The sequence below is a fragment of the Macaca fascicularis genome, chromosome 19 (genome assembly GCF_037993035.2).
Source record: "Macaca fascicularis isolate 582-1 chromosome 19, T2T-MFA8v1.1".
NCBI classification, from domain to species: Eukaryota; Metazoa; Chordata; class Mammalia; order Primates; family Cercopithecidae; genus Macaca; species Macaca fascicularis.
In genome coordinates this window covers 44,224,482-44,245,325 of record NC_088393.1, presented here as the reverse complement: position 1 = coordinate 44,245,325, position 20,844 = coordinate 44,224,482, and the positions used below count along the sequence as shown (strand labels likewise).

General features: G+C 38.9%; 1 protein-coding gene across 7 annotated transcripts in view; it reads right to left on the bottom strand.

Moving 5' to 3' along the window:
- The window catches only part of LOC101926383 (uncharacterized), a 44,655-nt gene that overhangs the window by 12,900 nt on the left and 10,911 nt on the right, over nucleotides 1-20,844 (bottom strand). For 5 of the 7 annotated variants that reach the window (XM_065536533.2, XM_065536534.2, XM_074023333.1 and 2 more), the window contains 2 exons: nucleotides 12,089-12,177; nucleotides 9,783-9,909 (listed from right to left, as the gene is read on the bottom strand). In XM_065536533.2, coding sequence (XP_065392605.1) covers nucleotides 9,783-9,909; nucleotides 12,089-12,097 — 136 coding nt within the window. In that variant the 5' untranslated portion in view covers nucleotides 12,098-12,177. Of the gene's footprint in view, nucleotides 1-3,312; nucleotides 3,401-9,782; nucleotides 9,910-12,088; nucleotides 12,178-20,844 lie in introns of those variants that run through there. The other 2 variants (XM_045381132.3, XM_045381133.3) reach the window with 2 other exon arrangements.

Below are 20,844 nucleotides of genomic sequence, written 5' to 3'. Positions count from 1 at the left end.
TAAATGAAAAAATGCTCAACATCACTAATTATAAGGAAATGCAAATCAAAGCTACAATCAGATATCACCTCACTGCTGTTAGAATGGCTACTAAAAAGACAAAAGATAACAAATGCTGGTAAAAATGTGGAAAAAGGGGGAACTCTCATACACTTTTGGTGGGAATGTAAATTAGCACAGCCATTATGGAAAATAGTATGGAGGTTTCTCAAAACAGTAAACATAGAACTACCATATGATCCAACAATCTAACTACTGGGTATATATCCAAATGAAAAGAAATCAGTATGTCAAAGAGGTATCTGCATTCCCATGTTCACTGCAGCACTATCCACGATAGCAATAACATGGACTCGAACTCAGTGTCCATCAAAAGATAAATGGATTTTCAAAAATGTGGTATATATGCAGAATACTATTCACCTATAAAAATGAAAAAAATCCTGTTATTTTTGACAACTTGGATGAAGCTAGAGAACATTATATTAAGTGAAATACGCCAAGAACAGGACAAATATCACATGATCTCACTCATATGTGGAACCTAAAAAAGTTGATCTTATGTAAGTAGAGAGTACAGTAGTGGTTACCAGATGCTGAGGGGGTGGCTGGGAAGAGATTGGTCAATGGGTACAAAGTTATAGTTAGATAGGAGAAATAAGTTCTGATGTAATATTGCACAATAAGGTGACTATATAATCAACAAAAATGTCCTGAATGCTTTCAAATAGCTAGAAGAAAGCATCTTGAATGTCCTAACCACAAAGAAATGACAAGTGTTTGAGGTGACAGATATGCTAATCATCCTGATTTGATAATTACACAATGTACATATGTATAAAACATCACACTGTGGCCCATGTGTCAACTAAAAATAAAACTTTTAAAAGTGTTTATGAAAAAATCTATTAACAACGCAACAGTAAATTAGAACTGGATGAAATAGATGAAAAACATGAAAAATAACCCATGAAGATAAAATAACTGATATGCAGCAATAACTACATAAAAAGTTTAAATTTGAGCTCAGTGTCTGTGCTCCTAAAAGGCAATAGATACCTACGACTGATGATCATTTGTATCTGCTGGTCATTGTACCTGTTGTATCTAATATTCAAGGCAATAGATTCCAGTGAATGGTAGGTTTACTGGCAATATTATCCAAACATTAAAGAATATATAGGCCAGGTGTGGTAGCTTATACCAGTAATCCCAGCACTTTGAGAGGCCAAGGCAGGTGGATTGCCTGAGCCCAGGAGTTCGAGACTAGTCTGGGCAATGTGGCAAAACCTCATCTCTACAAAAACTATAAAAATTAGCCAGGCATGGTGGCACGTGCCTGTAGTCTCAACTAGGATCACCTGGGCTCAGGGAGGTGGAGGCTGCAGTGAGCTGTGATCGGGCCACTGCACTCCAGCCTAAGTGACAGAGTGAGACCCTGTCTCAAAAAGAAAAAGGGATATATAATTGCAATCATACATTGCTGTTGTTGAACATATAAAAATATGGTAATCTACCCTAGTCATTTTACAAAGTTAAATTAACTCATATAACAACATTGAAAAATGACCTCAGGAAAACGAAAACAATCTCGTGAACAAAAGTAAAATTTTAAAAGAAAATATTAGCAACATAGAATCTAGCTGTGTATTTAAGGGATAACACTTCATGATCATATAAACTTTATCCCACAAATGCAGGAATAATTCAACATCAGAGTCCATTTTCCCACATAAAGAGCTTAAAGAATAAAACAGCATTATTTCAAGAAATGCAAAAATGTTTTAAATATATTCTAAGACCCTTTATTAAAAGTTCTCTAAAACTAGAATTAGGTAAAAACCTAGTTAAGAGTATTTACCAGATGCCTATAGAAATGTATTTAATAAACACTAGAAACACTGCCAATAAAGTTTGAGAAAAGAATGATTTGTTTTCAAATTCCGCTAGAGGGTCCTACTGAATACAGTTGCCTTTTTTTTAAAGGTACAAACAGAAAAGGAAGAGACCACATATTGCGTGTAGAGAGCAAAACTGTCCACCTAGAAATCCACTATTATCCACTGAAAAACTATTAGATATTTCCATGAGATTTTCAATTTATAGAAATCAATACGTTCTCATACATAATATACATCGGTATTAGCCATTTAGAAAATGTTACAGAACAAAATATTCCTATTCATAATATAAACAAAATGTACTGAGAAATTGCTTAAGAAATGTGCAAGGTCTTTTAAGAAACAACCATCCCAGCACTTTGGGAGGCCGAGGTGGGCAGATCACAAGGTCAGGAGTTCAAGACCAGCCTGGCCAACAGAGTGAAACCGTGTCTCTACTAAAAATACAAAAATTATCTGGGTGTGGTGGTGGGTGCCCATAGTCCCAGCTACCTGGGAGGCTGAGGCAGGAGAATCGCTTGAACTGGGGAGTTGGAGGTTGCAGTGAGCTGAGATCATGCCACTACACTCCAGCCTGGGTGACACAGCGAGACTCTGTCTCAAAATAGAACAAAACAAAACAAAACAAAACAGAAAAAACCATAAAACTTTACAGACAACATAAAAAGAAAAGCAGATTTAGCATGTTCAACAATAGAAGGATTCAATATTGTTAATATGTAAATGGTGCATCAGATTTCTTAAAAAACACCAATAAATACTGGAAAAATATGACAAATGTCCTTTTAAAAGTATGTGAAGCATAAAAGAAAGTAAAGAAGATCCAAGGGTGCTACAATGAAGTAGGAACCAGAAAGTAGAGGGGGTAAACATGCTCTCAAGTTACAGTTACCCTTGGGATATTTGTTGATTTTAATTACCTAGATGTTTGTACCTTAATGGTCTGAAAAATTTCGACAGACAAGACCTTTCCTCAACAAAAGAGCAGGGATTACAAATTAACCTCTTTACAAAATTGGAAATATTCAAGGCATAAAGTTCAGAGAAAGAAAAGCAAATCCATCAAACCTTAAAGGAAAATGACAAGGGACTTATCAGTCGTGGCCTGGACTCTCAAAGAAAAAGAGAAAAAAAGTGCTATGGATAATTCATCATTACACAAGAGTCCCCATGGATACAAGAAACAGCAAAATTAGACCTGTTTCCCAGAAATTGGGATTGTATGACACATAAGTGCTGGAAATATATGAAAGTATAAGATAAAAACCACGAGAAAGGGACCAGTTAAAAAAAAAAAGACCTGGGAGAGGGAGAATGTCAAACATCTAGAAGTGAAACAATATAATCAATTACGTTTAAATCTTAAAGAAAAAAATCTTAAAAGCAGCCAGAGAAAATACAGATTACTTACAAAAGGAATAACAATGAAACAGATGGCAGACTTCTCAAGAGCAACAATAGAAGCCAGAAGACAGTGGAATAGTATCTTCAGAGTGCTGAGAAAAAAATAATTGTCAGTATAGAATTTTATACCTAGTGAAATCATCAGGCAAGAATGACAGTGAAACAAGGTTATTTTGCAACAACGACAAAAATAAACACAGCATTTATTAACAATAAGACAGTCCAGGGGTGGTAGCTCACACCTATAATCCCAGCACTTTGGGAGGTGGAGGTGGGTGGATCACCTGAGGTCAGGAATTTGAGACCAGCCTGGTCAACATAGTGAAACCCACTCTCTACTAAAAATAAAAAAATTAGCTGAGCATGGTGGCGGGAGGCTGAGGTAGGAGAATTGCTTGAACCCAGGAAGTGGAGGTTGCAGTGAGCCGAGATCACGCCACTGCACTACAGCCTGGGCAACAAGAGCAAGACGCCATCTCAAAAACTAACCCAAAAACCAATAAGCCTTCCCTAATATATTTCATGATAAATAAAATATCCCAGAAGGAAGATATAATGAAAGAGGAATAGCATACAAATAAAAAATAATTATGTCAACAAATCCACAAGCAAACATTGCCATTTTGAAACAAAAATAACGCCCATTTTGTAGGTTAAAAAAAGAACAGAACTAAAATATCACACAATAATACAAGACTGGAGAAATAGATCAAAGTTAAAGCATTCCCATATCCTTTACATTATCTTGAGGAAAGTTAGACATGAATTTTAGACTTCGCTAAATTACGTATGTATCTGTCAAGTGTCACAAACAATAATGATAACTGAAGTACCAAAACAGGCAGAAATACCCCCAAAATATTTAAATTCACCGGCAATGGCAGAAATGCTCTTCTGTTTTTCATCTACAAATCAACAAAGATATTTCTTTCCTTTTTTTTTTTTTTTTTTTTTTTGAGACAGAGTCTTGCTCTGTCGCCAGACTGGGGACAGCGGCGCGATCTCAGCTCACTGCAACCTCTGCCTCCCAGGTTCAAGCGATTCTCCTGCCTCAGTCTCCTGAGTAGCTGGGATTACAGGCATGTGCCACCACACCCAGCTAATTTTTGTATATTTAGTAGAGATGGGGTTTCATCATGTTGGCCAGGATGGTCTTGATCTCTTGACCTCGTGATCTGCCTGCCTCAGCCTCCCAAAGTGCTGGGATTACAGGCGTGAGCCACCGTGCCTGGCCTCAACAAAGATATTTCTAAGTGATAATAGCCACTATTGATAAAGTTTATAATAGGTATACTTTGCTGGTATACTTCTGATAAAAATTCTGTGACAATAAAATATATATTTGACATAGAGATGTCAATTTCTTATCTCTCCTTAGAACCTCAACTAATTGCCACAATGGTTACCAGTTTATTTCACAGTAGATACTATTATTGATATGTGTGTTTTTCAACTTGCTGGCCTTGAAATCCTAGGGGTGGAGATAGAACAAGTTTATTGCAAAGCAATATGCAAACCAAATATTGTATATGGACTGAATAAACACATTTTAGTATCCATCGAGATATATAATGCCCATTGAATATATAATTTTTCAGATGCAATTACAATGAATAAAAACTACAAAATATCATGGGTATTAAAAGGAATTAGGTACACATGATAAAAATTTAAAGATAACTTTTAAAAATATATAAATATTGTATGTTTTCCAAACAAAACAAGGGGGAAATGGAGTTGCAAAACAAAACAGGATTGTGTCCACCCTGATTAAGGAGGGAGAAATATTTTTAAGCCCATAAGATTAAAAGAGGAAACAAAAAGCATAAAATAGGGGATAAATAAATCCAAGTATATTGGTAATAAATTAAATGGAGCGAACATTCAATTTAAAAAATTCTCAGATAATATCACAGTGCAGTGGTTATCGAACATGGCTAACCATTTGAAAAACCTAGAGAATTTCAAAAAATGATACTTGTGTACCATGCCTAGAGATTGTTATTTAATTGGTCTGGGGTGTGGCTTGGGCTGTGAAATTTTTTAAAAGACCGTAGCTATTTCTAAAGTACACACAAGTTTGGCAACTGTTTCCATATTATTTCTGCACAATTCAATGGCTTTTAGTATACCCATTGAGTTGTGCAACAATCACAACAATCTGATTTTTAAACATTTTTTCACCCCCAAAAGAAATGCTGTCTGTGCTCATTAGCAGTCACTTCTCATTTCCCGACTCCCCATTCTCCATCTGTTCTACCTCTTCCCCATCCCCAGTGCTGGGTAACCAGTAACCTACTTTCTGTCAGTATAGATTTGCTTATTGAGGACACTTCATATAAATGCAATCACATAATATGCAGTGTTTGTATCTAGCTTCTTTCACTTGGCATGGGATATAGTTTGGATGTTTGTTCCCTTCAAATCTCATGTTGATGTAATCTAATGTTTAACGTAATCCCCACTGTCAGAGGTGGGGCTTGGTGGGAGGTGTTTGGATCATGGGGATGGATCCCTCATGAATAGCTTGGTGCCATCTTTGTGGTAAAGAGTGAGTTCTTGGCCGGGCGTGGTGGCTCACACCTGTAGTCTCAGCATTTTGGGAAGCAAAGGTGGGCGGGTCATGAGGTCAGGAGTTTGAGACCAGTCTGGCCAACATGGTGAAATACCATCTCTACTAAAAATACAAAAATTAGCTGGGTGTGGTGGCAGGTACCTGTAATCTCAGCTGCTCGGGAGGCTGAGGCAGGAGAATCGCTTGAGCCTAGGAGAAGGAGGTTGCAGTAAGCAGAGATTGGGTCATTGCACTCTAGCCTGGGCGACAGAGCAAGACTCTGTCATGAGTTCTTACGCTATGAGTTCGCGCGAGATCTGGTTGTTTAAAAGAGCCTGGAACTTCCTCCTCTGTCTTGCCATGTAACGTACCGACTCCCCTTCCCTTCCACCATGACTGAAAGCTTCCTGGGCCTCACCGGAAGCCAAGCAGATGTTAGTGCTATGCTCGTACAGCCTCCAGAAGCATGAGCTAAGTAAATCTCTCTTCATTATAAATTACCCAGCCTCAGGTATTTCTTTATAGCATGTTTCCAAGGTTCATCTGTGTTAAAGCATGGATCAGAACTTCATTCCTTTTTATTGCTGAATAATATTTCGTTGTAAGAAAATAGCAAATTTTATTCATCCATTCGTTGATGGACATTTGGGTTGTCCCCACTTTGTGGCTATTGTGAATATCAAGATATAGTGCACTTCTGCCTCCAAATCTTGAGAATGCCTGGTACTGTCAAGCATCTTAATTTTTGCCAATTTACAGCATGTGCAATAATTATATCATTGTGGTTTTAATTTGCTTTTTCTTTTTTTTTTTTTTTTTTTGAGATGGAGTTTCCCTCTGTCACCCAGGCTGGAGTGCAGTGGCACAATCTCGGCTCACTGCAACCTCCACCTCCTAGGTTCAAGTGATTCTCCTGCCTCAGCCTCCTGAGTAGCTGGGATTATAAACACCTGCCACCATGCCCAGCTAATTTTTGTAATTTTAGTAGAGATGGGGCTTCCCTATGTTGGCCAGGCTGGTCTCCAACTGGCCTCAAGTGATCCACCCGCCTCAGCCTCCCAAAGTGCTGGAATTGTAGGCATGAGCCACCACGCCCAGCCTAATTTGCATTTTTTTCCCCTTGAACTGCCAATAGATACCTTTTACCAAATTTTTCAGTATTGTTATTTATCTTGTTCTTATCAATCTGTAAAAGCTTTTTCTATTCTGATACTAATTTCATTGTTGTCTATATGCAGTGCAAGTATCTCCACCCAATTCATGGCTTGTCTTTTACTGTCTTTATAGTGTCTTTTGATGAAGAGAGTAATTTTCATGTAGCCAAATTTATCAATCTTTTAATGATTATTTTTAAAAAGAACTAAATAGAACCTTTAGAAATTATTTGGTTTCCTTTCAAATCTGTCCCTTTATGAAAATCTATTAGTCATCATTTTTGTGGTTTAATTTCTTTATTTCTTTAAACTATCACCAAGAGCTTATAGCTACATCTAATCATTCTACTATGTAAAGATTTTTGCCATGTAATATGTTGTTTCTTCAGATTACCTATTACTCATCTGTGACCCATTTCCCTGTGGGTTTGATGACCTTTATGAGCTCACCTTTTGTTGATCTTAACTTATGAGAATTCTAAAGGCCTCTTACTTTCCTCTGGAGATTTGCAATTGCTTTAAATGGGATTCAGAAGGCACCACTTTAGAGAATAAAATTTCAGTCCTTTTTTTTCCATCGCCTAACCATCTTTCTTATTATTCTAGTATTCACTTTTCTCTGGACATAATGTTTCTCTGTTCCTCCTACAAAGTTAATACCCACCCCAAGGCCTTTACACTGCTCTCTCAGATACTGGCTTGTCTCATGCCCTTACTTTAGTCAAGTTTTTGTTCAAATATTACCTCTTCAGAGAGGATTTTCCAAAATCTACCAATTTAAAATAGGCCATTCCAACCCCTCATTATTCTTTACTTGCCTACTTTTCTTTACCTTTATTTGTACTGCTTATCACTACCTGTTGTTATATTGATATTTATTAAATACATGCATACATATGTATATACATACATACACATATACATAGAATTTTGTTTCCTCATGTATTTTGTATTTCTCCCACAAGAAAGTGTTTCAGAGTAAGAACCTTTACTAGACCATTATTTCTCCAATGGCTACTATAGTCCGTGGCAGAGAATAGGCCTTCAATAGATATATTTTGGGTAAATGAACAATATATTAAAGAATAAAGACAGTAAGTCTAAATTCAAAGAAACAGTCTGGAAAGGAATTGACTCCCAAGTTTACATAAAAGTGTTGTCATTGGGGAAGAGGAAGAGCCATTCCCTCTTTTGTTTTATTTTATTTATTTATTTATTTTGAGACTGTGTTTTGCTCTTATTGCCCAGGCTGGAGTGCAATGGTATGATTTCGGCTCACCACAACCTCCGCCTCCCGGGTTCAAGGGATTCTCCTGCCTCACTCAGCCCCCTGAGTAGCTGGGATTAATAGGCATGCACCACCATGCCCGGCTAATTTTTTGTATTTTTACTAGAGATGGGGTTTCTCCATGTTGGTCAGGCCGGTCTTGAACTCCCGACCTCAGGTGATCTGCCCGCCTCGGCCTCCCAAAGTGCTGGGATTATACACGGGAGCCACCGTGCCTGGCCAACCATTCCCTCTTTTGAAAGTGGGAAGAATTATAATAAAAGACCAACAGGGAAAGGAGGTAGTAGAAATTAGGTAAGAGTCTTTAGGAAGATCATGCTGAAAAACCCTTGCTTTTCTCCTCAAGTCACAGGTTTTTTTTTTTTCCCACACAACTTGGGTCCTCTAGGGACATGTATTAATCAATAACTTCCTAAATGCTTCAGAGGAGAAAGGAAGGAAGAGGCATGAGACAGTTTATTCCACCACAAGGAATAAAGTGATCATCTAGGTTGGAAAATCACTTATTAAAGTTGTAATTGATATGGATTTTGTTTCATATAAGAATACTACAGAAGAAAACAAAGTTTCTTAGACAATCACAGGTTTCCCCTCAACTATTTTCTAGTAACAGATGATTCTAGCATATTCATTCAATGTCCAATGCAAAGTTTTTTTTTTTTTTTTTTTTTTGGAGATGGAGTCTCGCTCTGTCACCCAGCCTGGAGTACAGTGATGTGATCTCAGCTCACTGCAACCACCATCACGGGTTCAAGTGATTCTTCCTCCCTCAGTCTCCCGAGTAACTGGGATTACAAGCACACACCAGCACACCCAGCTAAATTTTTGTATTTTTAGTAGAGATGGGGTTTTGCTATGTTGGCCAGGCTGGTCTTGAACTCCTGACCTTGTGATCTACCCACCTTGGCCTCCTAAAATGCTGGGATTACAGGCATGAGCCATTACGCCCAGCCCAAAGTTCTTAATATGTAATATTCAACTACCAAGAACATATAAGACAATGTGTTTGTTCTAATTAATGGGTTGTGTTTGAGTTGTTGGTGAAATGCATTGATCCACTCTATCACTATACAAATATGTAAACTCTTTTATCAGAAAAAACATACATCTCTGCATCTATTTTTTTAATCTGTGACTGGGCCTGTGAATTATTTAGAGCTCCTTTAGCAGATCTAAACTGTAACGATGTATAAGCTGTTTTATCTGCCAATATTCCAAGTATCCCAAACTTCAAATCTAGCCCTTTGATCATCAAGGAAGATGGCAGAAAGATGGTATGAGAAGGCAGTGGTAAGGCTTTCTGAAGGATGGAAAAGATAAAGGTGCCCTGAGAAACCATGTCTACTTCCAGTAATTTCAAACTCCTCCTTTGAAAAGAATAAGAAATTCAGTTAATTACTTAAAAACGAACCTTGAAATAACAGCAGAGAAAGCAGCCATTCCAAAGGTAGATCCTGAAACATGAAGGCCAGATTCCTTACCTAGTGATACCAAGTTGCTGTAGTTCTCCAACATCACATCTCTATACAAATCTCTCTGAGCGGAGTCCAGACATTCCCACTCTTCCTGAGAAAAGTCAATGGCAACATCTCTGAACATCACTAATTTCTGAAACAACAAACAAAATGTTAGTTTTGGAAATTTAAAAAATGCTTTTTTTTTTTTTTTTTTTTTGAGACGGAGTCTTGCTCTGTCACCCGGGCTGGAGTGCAGTGGCCGGATCTCAGCTCACTGCAAGCTCCTCCTCTCGGGTTCACGCCATTCTCCTGCCTCAGCCTCCCGAGTAGCTGGGACTACAGGTACCCGCCACTTCGCCCAGCTAGATTTTTGTATTTTTTAGTAGAGACGGGGTTTCACCGTGTTAGCCAGGATGGTCTCGATCTCCTGACCTCATGATCCGCCCGTCTCGGCCTCCCAAAGTGCTAGGATTACAGGCTTGAGCCACCGTGCCCGGCCAAAAAACGCTTTTTCTTTTTTTTCTTTCTTTTCTTTTTTTTTTTTTTTTTGAGATGGAGTCTTGCTCTGTCGCCCAGGCTGGAGTGCAGTGGCGCAATCCCGGCTCATGCAATCTCCGCCTCCCAGATTCAAGCAATTCTCCTGCCTCAGCCTCCTGAGTAGCTGGGATTACAGGCACCTGCCACTGCACCCAGCTAATTTTTGTATTTTTAGTAGAGATGAGGTTTCATCATCTTGGTCAGGCTCGTCTCGAACTCCTGACTTTGTGATTCACCCGCCTCGGCCTCCCAAAGTGCTAGGATTACAGGCGTGAGCCACTGTGCCCGGCCAAAAAAAATACTTTTTCAGTGGAGAGGGAGATGAAGGGGACCCCTCCACAAAGCAAGCAACACAGCACACGGGCTGAAAAGTACACATATGTTCCTGATTATTCCTATTGCTATAGTTTTGTTGTTGTTGTTGTTGTTTTGGAGACAGGGTCTCATTCTGTCACCCAGGCTGGAGTGCAGTGGCGCCATCATAGCTCACTGCAGCCTCGAACTCCTGGGCTTAAGTGATCCTGTCTCAGTCTCCTGAGTAGTTGAGACCACAGTACGTGCCACTGTGCCCTGATAATTTTCAAATTTTTTTGTAGGGACAGGGGTCTTGTTATGTTGCCCAGGCTAGTCTTGAATTCTGGCCTTAAGGGACCCTCCTGCTTAGGCCTCCCAAAGTGCTGGGATTATAGTTGTGAGCCACTGCTCCTGGCCTGCTATACAAATTTTCTGCATATAGAACATCTTACTTTACAGATAAGTCTGGGAATAAAGTAAATGCTATGTCCCAATTAAAAGAAATAGCATACACAAGCATTCTATACAATATGTATATTGTGTATCATACATTCAAAATAAATGTAAGTTTCTTTCTTCACTATTTAAGGAATAAACAAAATAACAGGGAAAATTTTTCTGTAAAACCTTATAAAATAAGATCTGTATAAAATTAAAGAATTTATTGAAGCTCCAGGTTCACCACTAGATCAGCGTACCATATCATAAACATTTTCCTTGTCATCAATAATTTAGTAAATATTTTATAGGCTACAGAATAGCTCCTATATAATGAACATATCTGACGTAACAAATGCTCATATTTGAACATTTTAGGTGGTAAAAATCTTGTATTTCTTGATTCTCAGAGTTTATTATTCTTAACTTCTGCTGGTGAATGATCATCTTCATTATGATCATATTTACCGTTCATCCGTAAATGTAACTTTTTCATCATTCTAAGCAATAGAAAGGTGAAAAACATAATCCAAATTTATACATTCAAGACCAGCACATAATGTCAAATTTCAGATTGATCCATATTAAATTATATGTTCCTAGGGAAGATCCCCGATCTCTCTGTATTCAGTCCCTAATCATCTTCCTAATCTTAAAAACTCATAAAGCATGAGCTCCTGCCACATATCGAGAGTGAGCCCAGTCAAGACCAACTCCTGTCTTGTCTACCTGTGAACTTAGATCTAAAGAGAAGTTCAAAAGGTTTTCACGTGTCGTGCCATTTAACAACCTCCTCAACCTTATGAAATCAGGGAACTCTGCTTTTGTTAGATCAGTGTTCCTAGTCAAAGATGCTGACCCGATTGTTGAGTAAGTATGTGACTAAAGGTTATATTAAAAAGACACACTTAGGGAAGACACTATCACTTATCAGAATGGGACAAACTAAGGAGCACATTCCTGAGTGAGGTCAGTTAGGAATGAAGCTTCAGGAGTAAGGAATACACACACATACTCTGTAAAAAAGTAAATGAAGAGAGCACAAAGAAACTCCAGTTTACCCGAGCCATGGTTTTTAGAGCTGCAAGAAATGATCAGTCCTCTTCTGGGTTCCTATCTTAGGAAAGCACAGAGTCTGGACAATGCAGAGCTAGGGAGGAGAAAGCAGAACCGTGAGACCAGGTGTTTTGCAAAGTAACAAATGATTCAGTTGGAATTATCTTTGTTGTTCTTTTCTTCCTGTTTCTCCCACTCCCAAAACACACACTAAGGGGGACAGATACATGTTGTGGTTCTCACCTTGATCAAACTCAATGCTTTCTATACACAAAAAGAAAATATAACAACGTCTCTACCACTTCTGAAATGAAACTCATAGGTAATAATAACACATCCATAGATGTCAAAAATGGAGATAATGAACAACTTAGTATTTCAATATATTTATGATCATACACAACTACATTAGAAGGCACAAATAATTAAATGCTTATGCTTACAATTACTTATAATGAAATTTAGACTTATAAAATGACAATATGTAACTAAGTATGGTCGACACATTTTATATTTGACATTTTGAAATAAAGGCTAAATATATGTGTGTTCATGTGTATGTATAGAATAAGTAGAAATGCATTATCTATAAATGGAGGTTTCTATACGTATTTGCCATGGGCAAGACAAATGTCACAGCTAGCATTGCCATCAATACTGTAACTTTTTGAAATGGTTAAAAAAAAACTCAGTAAATTTCTTAAGCAAAGTACAGCCTTTTTCTCAACCAAATCATGGTTGCATTCCTGGAAGATACAGCTAATAGTAAAACCATCCAATAACAGGCAAGTAGGTAAATTCAGCAAATTGAAGAAGTCATGCACAAAAGCATTATGTAAGATATTCCAGACCCGGATAATTATAAACATACTGTTTCCAGGTATGGTTCTCAATTTTGCAAATCACAATTTTTTGTAATGCACTGATGGACAACTAAATCATAAGTTGGTAAACTACTGTCTACCAACTAGTTTTGTAAGTAAAGTTTTATTGGAATAGGTCCACACTGATTCAGTTATGTAGTGCCTTTGGCTACTTTCACACTACAGCAGCAGAGCTGAAGAGTTGCAACAGAGACCATGTGGCCCACAAAGTCATGTGAAATGTCTAGCCCTTTACAGAAAAAGCTGGGTAATCTCTAACCTAGATCCGAGACCTCACTCCTTCAAAAGCTAGAAGTCGGCTGGGCGCAGTGGCTCGCGCCTGTAATCCCAGCACTTTGGGAGGCCTAGGCGGGGGGATCATGAGGTCAGGAGATTGAGACCAACCTGGCTAACACAGTGAAACCCCGTCTCTACTAAACATACAAAAAATTAGCCAGGTGTGGTGGCGTACGCCTGTAGTCCCAGCTACCCGGGAGGCTGACGCAGGGGAATGGCGTGAACCCAGGAGGTGGAGCTTGCAGTGAGCTGAGATCACGCCACTGCACTCCAGCCTGGGCGACAGAGTGAGACTCCGTCTCAAACAAACAAACAAACAAAAAAGCTAGAAGTCTTTACCCTCAACCCTGTTACTTTAACATTCAACAGTACCTAGATGTATTTCCAAAACACCCTCTAGGGAGAATAACTGCTCCTGCAGAGAGTCATTGATATAGGTATTCAATACATTTTTAATTGAAAATTCGACTTCTTCAACATATAGATTTTTGCAAGAGATACTTGTGCCCATCCTAACAACCTAAAAATAATTCAGATAAGATGAAAAATAATAATTTCTTTTAAATTCATTAGAGAGCTGAGGGCACAAATTTAAAAGACCTAAACTCCAAAAAAGTGCCAAGCTCTTTATTTAAAAACAATTTTTTTTTGAGACAGGGCCTTACTCTGTCACCTAAGCTGGAGTGCAGTGGCATGATCATAGCTTACTGTAACCCTGAACTCCTAGGCTCAAGTAATCCTCCCAACCCAGCCTTCGAAGTAGCTAGGACTGCAGGCATGTGCCATCATACCCAGCTAATTTTTACTTTTTTTGTTGAGATGGGGTTTTGCTACATTGTCCAAGCTGGTCTTGAACTCCTGGCCTCAAGCAATCCTCCTGCTTCAGCCTCCCAAAGTGCTGAGATTATAGGTATGAGCCACCACATGTGGCCCTAAGCTCTTCTTAAGAGCCACATATGGATGCTCCCATCTATGGCAGAGCTTAAACTAAATTGTACCAATAATAGTGCAACCATTCCAATAAAAATACAGTATTAAGATAAAAACTCAAGTTCCAACTATATGCTCTTTACAAGAAGCACATTTTAAATATAAAGATGGGCCGAAAGTAAAATGGGAAGATACACCATACAGACACTAATCACAAGAAAGCTTGTATGCCTATATTAGTATAAGATAAAATAGACTTCAAGATAAAGAGAAATACTAGCAATAAGGAGGATCAACTCATCAAGAAGACAGCAATCCAAATGTAGAGATTTAACAACGAAGCTTCAAAATGTGTGAAGCAAAAATTGACAGAACTAAAGGAAGAAAGAGGCAAACCCACATTCAGAGTTGGGAATTTTAAGATCTTTTGCTCAGTAACTGATAGAACAAGTAGACAATAAAATCAATAACAATATAGAGGATTTATATACCACTATATCAAGTACCTTGGCCAAGTTGATAAATATCTATTAATAGAATACCACATCCACTTACCAAAATCTAAGCTGGGCTGAAGAGAACTGAGCTGCAAGGTGTTGGAATAAGTGATTAACACAACCAGCCTTTAATCACTTAGCAATCACTTAATATAAGAGGCTAACCCAGAGAAAGCGCTGAGTACTCCACTGTTTCACTCCCCCAACCCCAACCATGAAATAGCACCTGGAGAGGGTCAGAGAGGGTCAGGCAGATCAGTGCAAATGTGGATCAGTGCAGAAGTGAGTCATCTCACTGCTAAGGGAATGCAGAACAAAAGGCTCCTGTCATTCATTTTATGGACTGGGACCAGGGGACAAGAAGACACAGGAAGGGCTAAGAGTGAAAAAGTAGTGAGTACTGGCCGGGCACGGTGGCTCATGCCTGTAAGCAACCCCAGCACTTTGGGAGACCGAGGCAGGAGGATTGCTTGAGGCCAGAAGTTTGAGACCAGCCTGGGCAACATAGTAAGAATCTGTCTCTACAAAATAATAACAACAATAATAATAATAATAAAACATCAGCCAGGCGTTGTGATGCAAACCTGTAGGCCTAGCTACTTGTGAGGCTGAGACAGGAGGATTGCTTGAACTGCCCAGGAGTTCAAGGCTGCAAAGAGCTATGATCACACCACTACACTCCAGTCTGGGTGACAGAGCAATACCCTGTCTCCAAAAATATGTTTTAAAAAAGAAAAGAAAAAAGAAATAAAGAAAAAAATTAAAACTACCGAGTACTAAGAGTGGAAAAAAAGTGTCTTCAAGGTTTCCCCTCTCCTCTAGATTAGGATGTCCTCTTGGCAGAGGCACCTGATAAAGAGGCCTCCTAATGGAGATGCCTGGGTTAGGAATGTAAACATGCATAACAGCATAGCTGGTCCAGGAGGCCTGAGTCCTGAACTGCAACTCCCTTTAGAGACTGTAATGCACTAGATGTGCACCAAGTCTGCTGCGGGGAGGCCAGCTTTCCCCTGTGTAACCTGCCAGGAATGACTTGGTGGAGCCTGAGGGCCCACACATAGGATTTTGGCAAGAGTCAGACTCTTCATTAACAACTACGTATGGAAAGGTCATCAAAATAAACCAGATGCTGGGTCATAAAACGAGTATCAGTAAATATTTTAAAAACTGAATTATACAGAGAATATACTGTGGTCAGTGTCCACACATTATTAAATTACAAACTGGTAACAAGAATCTCCAAATATTTGGAAATTAAACATACTTCTAAATAACCCATGCAAAAAGACATTGGAAATATGCTGAACTGAGTGACAATAGAAACACATGTATCAGATTCTGTGACCTGCAACAAAAGCAGTATTTAGAGGACAATTTATAGTATTAAATGCTTATGTTAGAAAAATGATTTAGGCTCCCACTTTGGGAAGCTGGAAGAAGAGGAGCAAATGAAGACCAAAGTAAGAAGAAAAGAAATAATAAAAATAAGCACAAAATCCACAATATAAAGTAGATTACAATAGAGAATATCAACAAACTCAAAAATTGATTCTTTCAAAAGATTCATACAGTTTATAAACCCCTACCAAGTTTTCAAAAAAATATATTACCAAAGTACAGACTGGACCACAGATTTTTTAAGGCTTTAATTAAAAAGATAATACAATTCTATGCCAATAATTTTGGCAGTTTCAATGAGAAACACAAATTCCTTAAAACAAAAATTGCCAAAATTCACACAAGAAAAAACTGAAGTAAAAATCATCCCATGGATATTAAAGAAACTGAATGTGTAGAAACAAACAAACTGCCACAGAGAAGGCCCAGATGGCTTTACCGGTAAATTCTACCAACATTTAAGGCAGATATTCTTTCACAAATGTTTTCAGAAAACAGAAAACGGAGATAGCACTCTGTTCTACATCTTGAGGCCAAATAACCATAATACTAAAACCTCACAAAGATATTACATGAAAAAAAATTACAGTTCAATAGCCTCTAGGAAGACAGACATACAACAAAGTTATAAAGTATTACCAATCAAATCTATTTGACTTTGGAACCACAAGTATGTTTTCTATAACTATAATCACAAAATTAAATCAAAATGAAAAAAAAATCTCTAAGAACCAAAAGCAAAATGAAACAAACTTATCTGTGCATACAAAGCTGGAAGGTTAAACATATAAAGGAAGTGATTATTTTCAGGAACTTTAAAATATAGTCATTTGACATTAGACCCAATATAACCTACAAACAAAATAACTATAAACTGTTTTTCAAAGTTGTCTTAAGAGTTTGTTATGTTGGCCGGGCGCGGTGGCTCAAGCCTGTAATCCCAGCACTTTGGGAGGCCGAGACGGGTGGATCACGAGGTCAGGAGATCGAGACCATCCTGGCTAACACGGTGAAACCCCGTCTCTACTAAAAAACCCCGTCTCTACTAAAAAATACAAAAAACTAGCCGGGCGAGGTGGCGGGCGCCTGTAGTCCCAGCTACTCGGGAGGCTGAGGCAGGAGAATGGCGTAAACCCGGGAGGCGGAGCTTGCAGTGAGCCGAGATCGCGACACTGCACTCCAGCCTGGGTGACAGAGCCAGACTCCGTCTCAAAAAAAAAAAAAAAAAAAAGAGTTTGTTATGTTATAACTTTATGAAGTTATGTCTTAGAGTTTTTCAGTAGTTATACTGTTATTAATATTGGCATTGTTAGTCTAAAACTAATATATATATATATAACCTGAAATGATTAACACACACATATATCAATGAGAATCTTAGTATCATTAATCATTACGAATTAACATTTTTCTCAGATTATAAAAGAAACACAAATATAAAATCAAAGATAGTGACAAAAACTATAACCTTTTAATTCAATTGGAAATATCAGTATACACTCAGAATTTTTTTTCTCCTTCTAAAAAATTTGTATTTCACCAGCTCTGTTAAGGCTATAAGCAATGACAACTAGGAGCAATGAGAGTTCCTACTATCCTGGTTTTGACTTCTTAAAAGCACTTCTTATAAAAGGAACCAGGGCCCCATAAATAAGTGGCTGATTTTATGTTTGGGACAGGAAATTGTACAAAATAAGCCTAGAATACTCTGTCAGAACAGAAAGTCTGGAATCTGCCAAAGACTACTAGGGTCATGTCAAAAAGAATAAAAAGGAATCCAAAAGTAGACAAATCGGAGAGGGTAAACCTTCCACTTGCCATACATGGAACAATGTGAGCGTTAATAAGAACAGTTATTGTTACAGACCAAAACATAACAGATATGTTTTAATCCACAAGTTAATAATAATAGTTTAAAGGAAAAACATGGAATAAGCTTTGAGAGATGCTGAAAAATAATAAGAGAAAAACCAATCTTTTATTCTAGTTTTGTTTTTTTTTTCTTTTTGCATAAACTATTCTTCAGGTAACCAAGAATACCTGACACTGATAAAGGATGGCTCCCTTTATAGATATATTCCAGCTCATAAATGCAGAAGAATTAGAATATCATTTTGTAACCCCTGATAAAATAACATATTCACATAAAGATATCAATAGCTGGTTGTTAACATCACATAAAGGAAAACAACCAAATACTATGCACCACTGCACCACTTCAGAGAAGGCACATCACTATGTATGATGGATTAGTGTTTAAAAAAAAAAAAAAAGCAAAAACGGGGCCAGGTGCAGTGGTTCACACCTATAATCCCAGCACTTTGGGAGGCCAAGGCTGGCAGATCATGAGGTCAGGAGATTGAGACCATCCTGGCCAACATGGTGAAACCCTGCCTCTACTAAAATACAAAAAATTAGCTGGGCATGGTGGGGCGTGCCTGTACTCCCAGCTACTCGGGAGGCTGAGGTAGGGGAATTGCTTGAACCCAGGAGGCGGAGGTTGCAGTGAGCCAAGATCACGCCACTGCACTCCAGCCTGGCGACAGAGCAAGACTCTGTCTCAAGAAAAACAAACAAACAAACAAACAAAAAAACCAAGCACAAACAAACAAAACTCTTAAACTTGATCAAGCCTTTAAAATTAAATACCGGTTTACAAGAAATACAGGGTCAGAGGAACATGTTAAATGACACCACAGACCAGCAATCAACAAAATCCAGAATATGGGTAACTCTACAGGAAATTTCTGTTTCTGGCACAAACAAACTGTAAGAAAGAAAAAGTGAAAGAACCCAGAGATTAGAAGAATATTTAAGAAACATATGTCATTATTAAAACAAATTGACATTGTCTCGGTCTCCCAAAGTGCTGGGATTACAGGCATGAGCCACCACGCCTGGCTTTTTTCTTTTTAGCAGTAATGATACTATGTTTTTTTTTTTTAAATTTAAAAGTTCTTACCTTTTACAGATATATATTAATATATTTAAGGATGAAATTATACATCTGAAATCCACTTTCAAGATAACCTAGGTGGCGCCCAAGATGGCCGAATAGGAACAGCTCCAGCCTCCAACTCCCAGCGTGAGCGACACAGAAGACGGGTGATTTCTGCATTTTCAACTGAGGTACTGGGTTCATCTCACTAGGGCATGTCGGACAGTTGATGCTGGTCCACTGGTGCAGCCTGACCAGTGAGAGCTGAAGCAGGGTGAAGCATTGCCTCACCTGGGAAGCGCAAGGGGGAAGGGAATTCCTTTTCCTAGCCAAGGGAAATTGAGACACACAACACCTGGAAAATCGGGTAACTCCCACCCTAATACTGCGCTTTACCAAGGGTCTTAGCAAACGGCACACCAGGAGATTATATCCCACGCCTGGCCCGGAGGCTCCCACCCCCATGGAGCCTTCGTCATTGCTAGCACAGCAGTCGGAGATCTAACTGCAAGGCAGCAGCGAGGCTGGGCGTGGGGGGAGGGGCGCACGCCATTGCTGAAGCTTAAGTAGATAAACAAAGCTGCCAAGAAGCTTGAATTGGGTGGAGCCCACTGCAGCTCAAGGAGGCCTGCCTGCCTCTGTAGACTCCACCTCTGGGGACAGAGCATAGCTAAACAAAAAGTAGCAGAAACCTTTGCAGATGAAAAAGTCCCTGTCTGACAGCTTTGAAGAGAGCAGTGGATCTCCCAGCACAGAGGTTGAGATCTGAGAATGGACAGACTGCCTGCTCAAGTGGGGCCCTGACCCCTGAGTAGCCTAACTGGGAGACATCCCCCACTAGGTGCAGACCGACACATCACACCTCACATGGCTGGGTACACCCCTGAGACGAAGCTTCCAGAGCAGGAATCAGACAGCAACAGTCACTGTTCAGCAATATTCTATCTTCTGCAGTCTCTGCTGCTGATACCCAGGCAAACAGCGTCTGGAATGTACCTCAAGCAAACTCCAACAGACCTGCAGCTAAGGGCCCTGACTGTTAGAAAGAAAACTAACAAACACAAAGGACACCCACACCAAAACCCCATCAGTACGTCATCATCATCAAAGACCAAAGGCAGATAAAACCACAAAGATGGGGAAAAAGCAGTGCAGAAAAGCTGGAAATTCAAAAAGTCAGAGTGCATCTCCCCCTCCAAAGGAATGCAGCTTGTCACCAGCAACGGAACAAAGCTAGACAGAGAATGACTTTGACGAGTTGAGAGAAGAAGGCTTCAGTCGATCAAACTTCTCAGAGCTGAAGGAGGAACTACGTAACCAGCGCAAAGAAACTAAAAACCTTGAAAAAAGAATGGATGAATGTATAACTAGAATAATTAATGCAGAGAAGACCTTAAAGGAACTGAGATGAAAACCATGACATGAGAACTACGTGACAAATGCACAAGCTTCAGTAACCGACTCCATCAACTAGAAGAAAGATTATCAGTGATTGAAGATCAAATGAATGATATGAAGCGAGAAGAGAAATGTAGAGAAAAGAGAGTAAAAAGAAATGAGCAAAGCCTCCAAGAAATATGGGATTATGTGAAAAGATCAAATCTACGTCTGATTGGTGTGCCTGAAAGTGACAGGGAAAATGGAACCAAGTTGGAAAACACTCTGCAGGATATCATCCAGGAGAACTTCCCCAACCTAGTAAGGCAGGCCAACATTCAAATTCAGGAAATACAGAGAACACCACAAAGATACTCCTCAGGAAGAGCAACTCCAAGACACATAATTGTCAGATTCAACAAAGTTGAAATGAAGGAAAAAATGTTAAGGGCAGCCAGAGA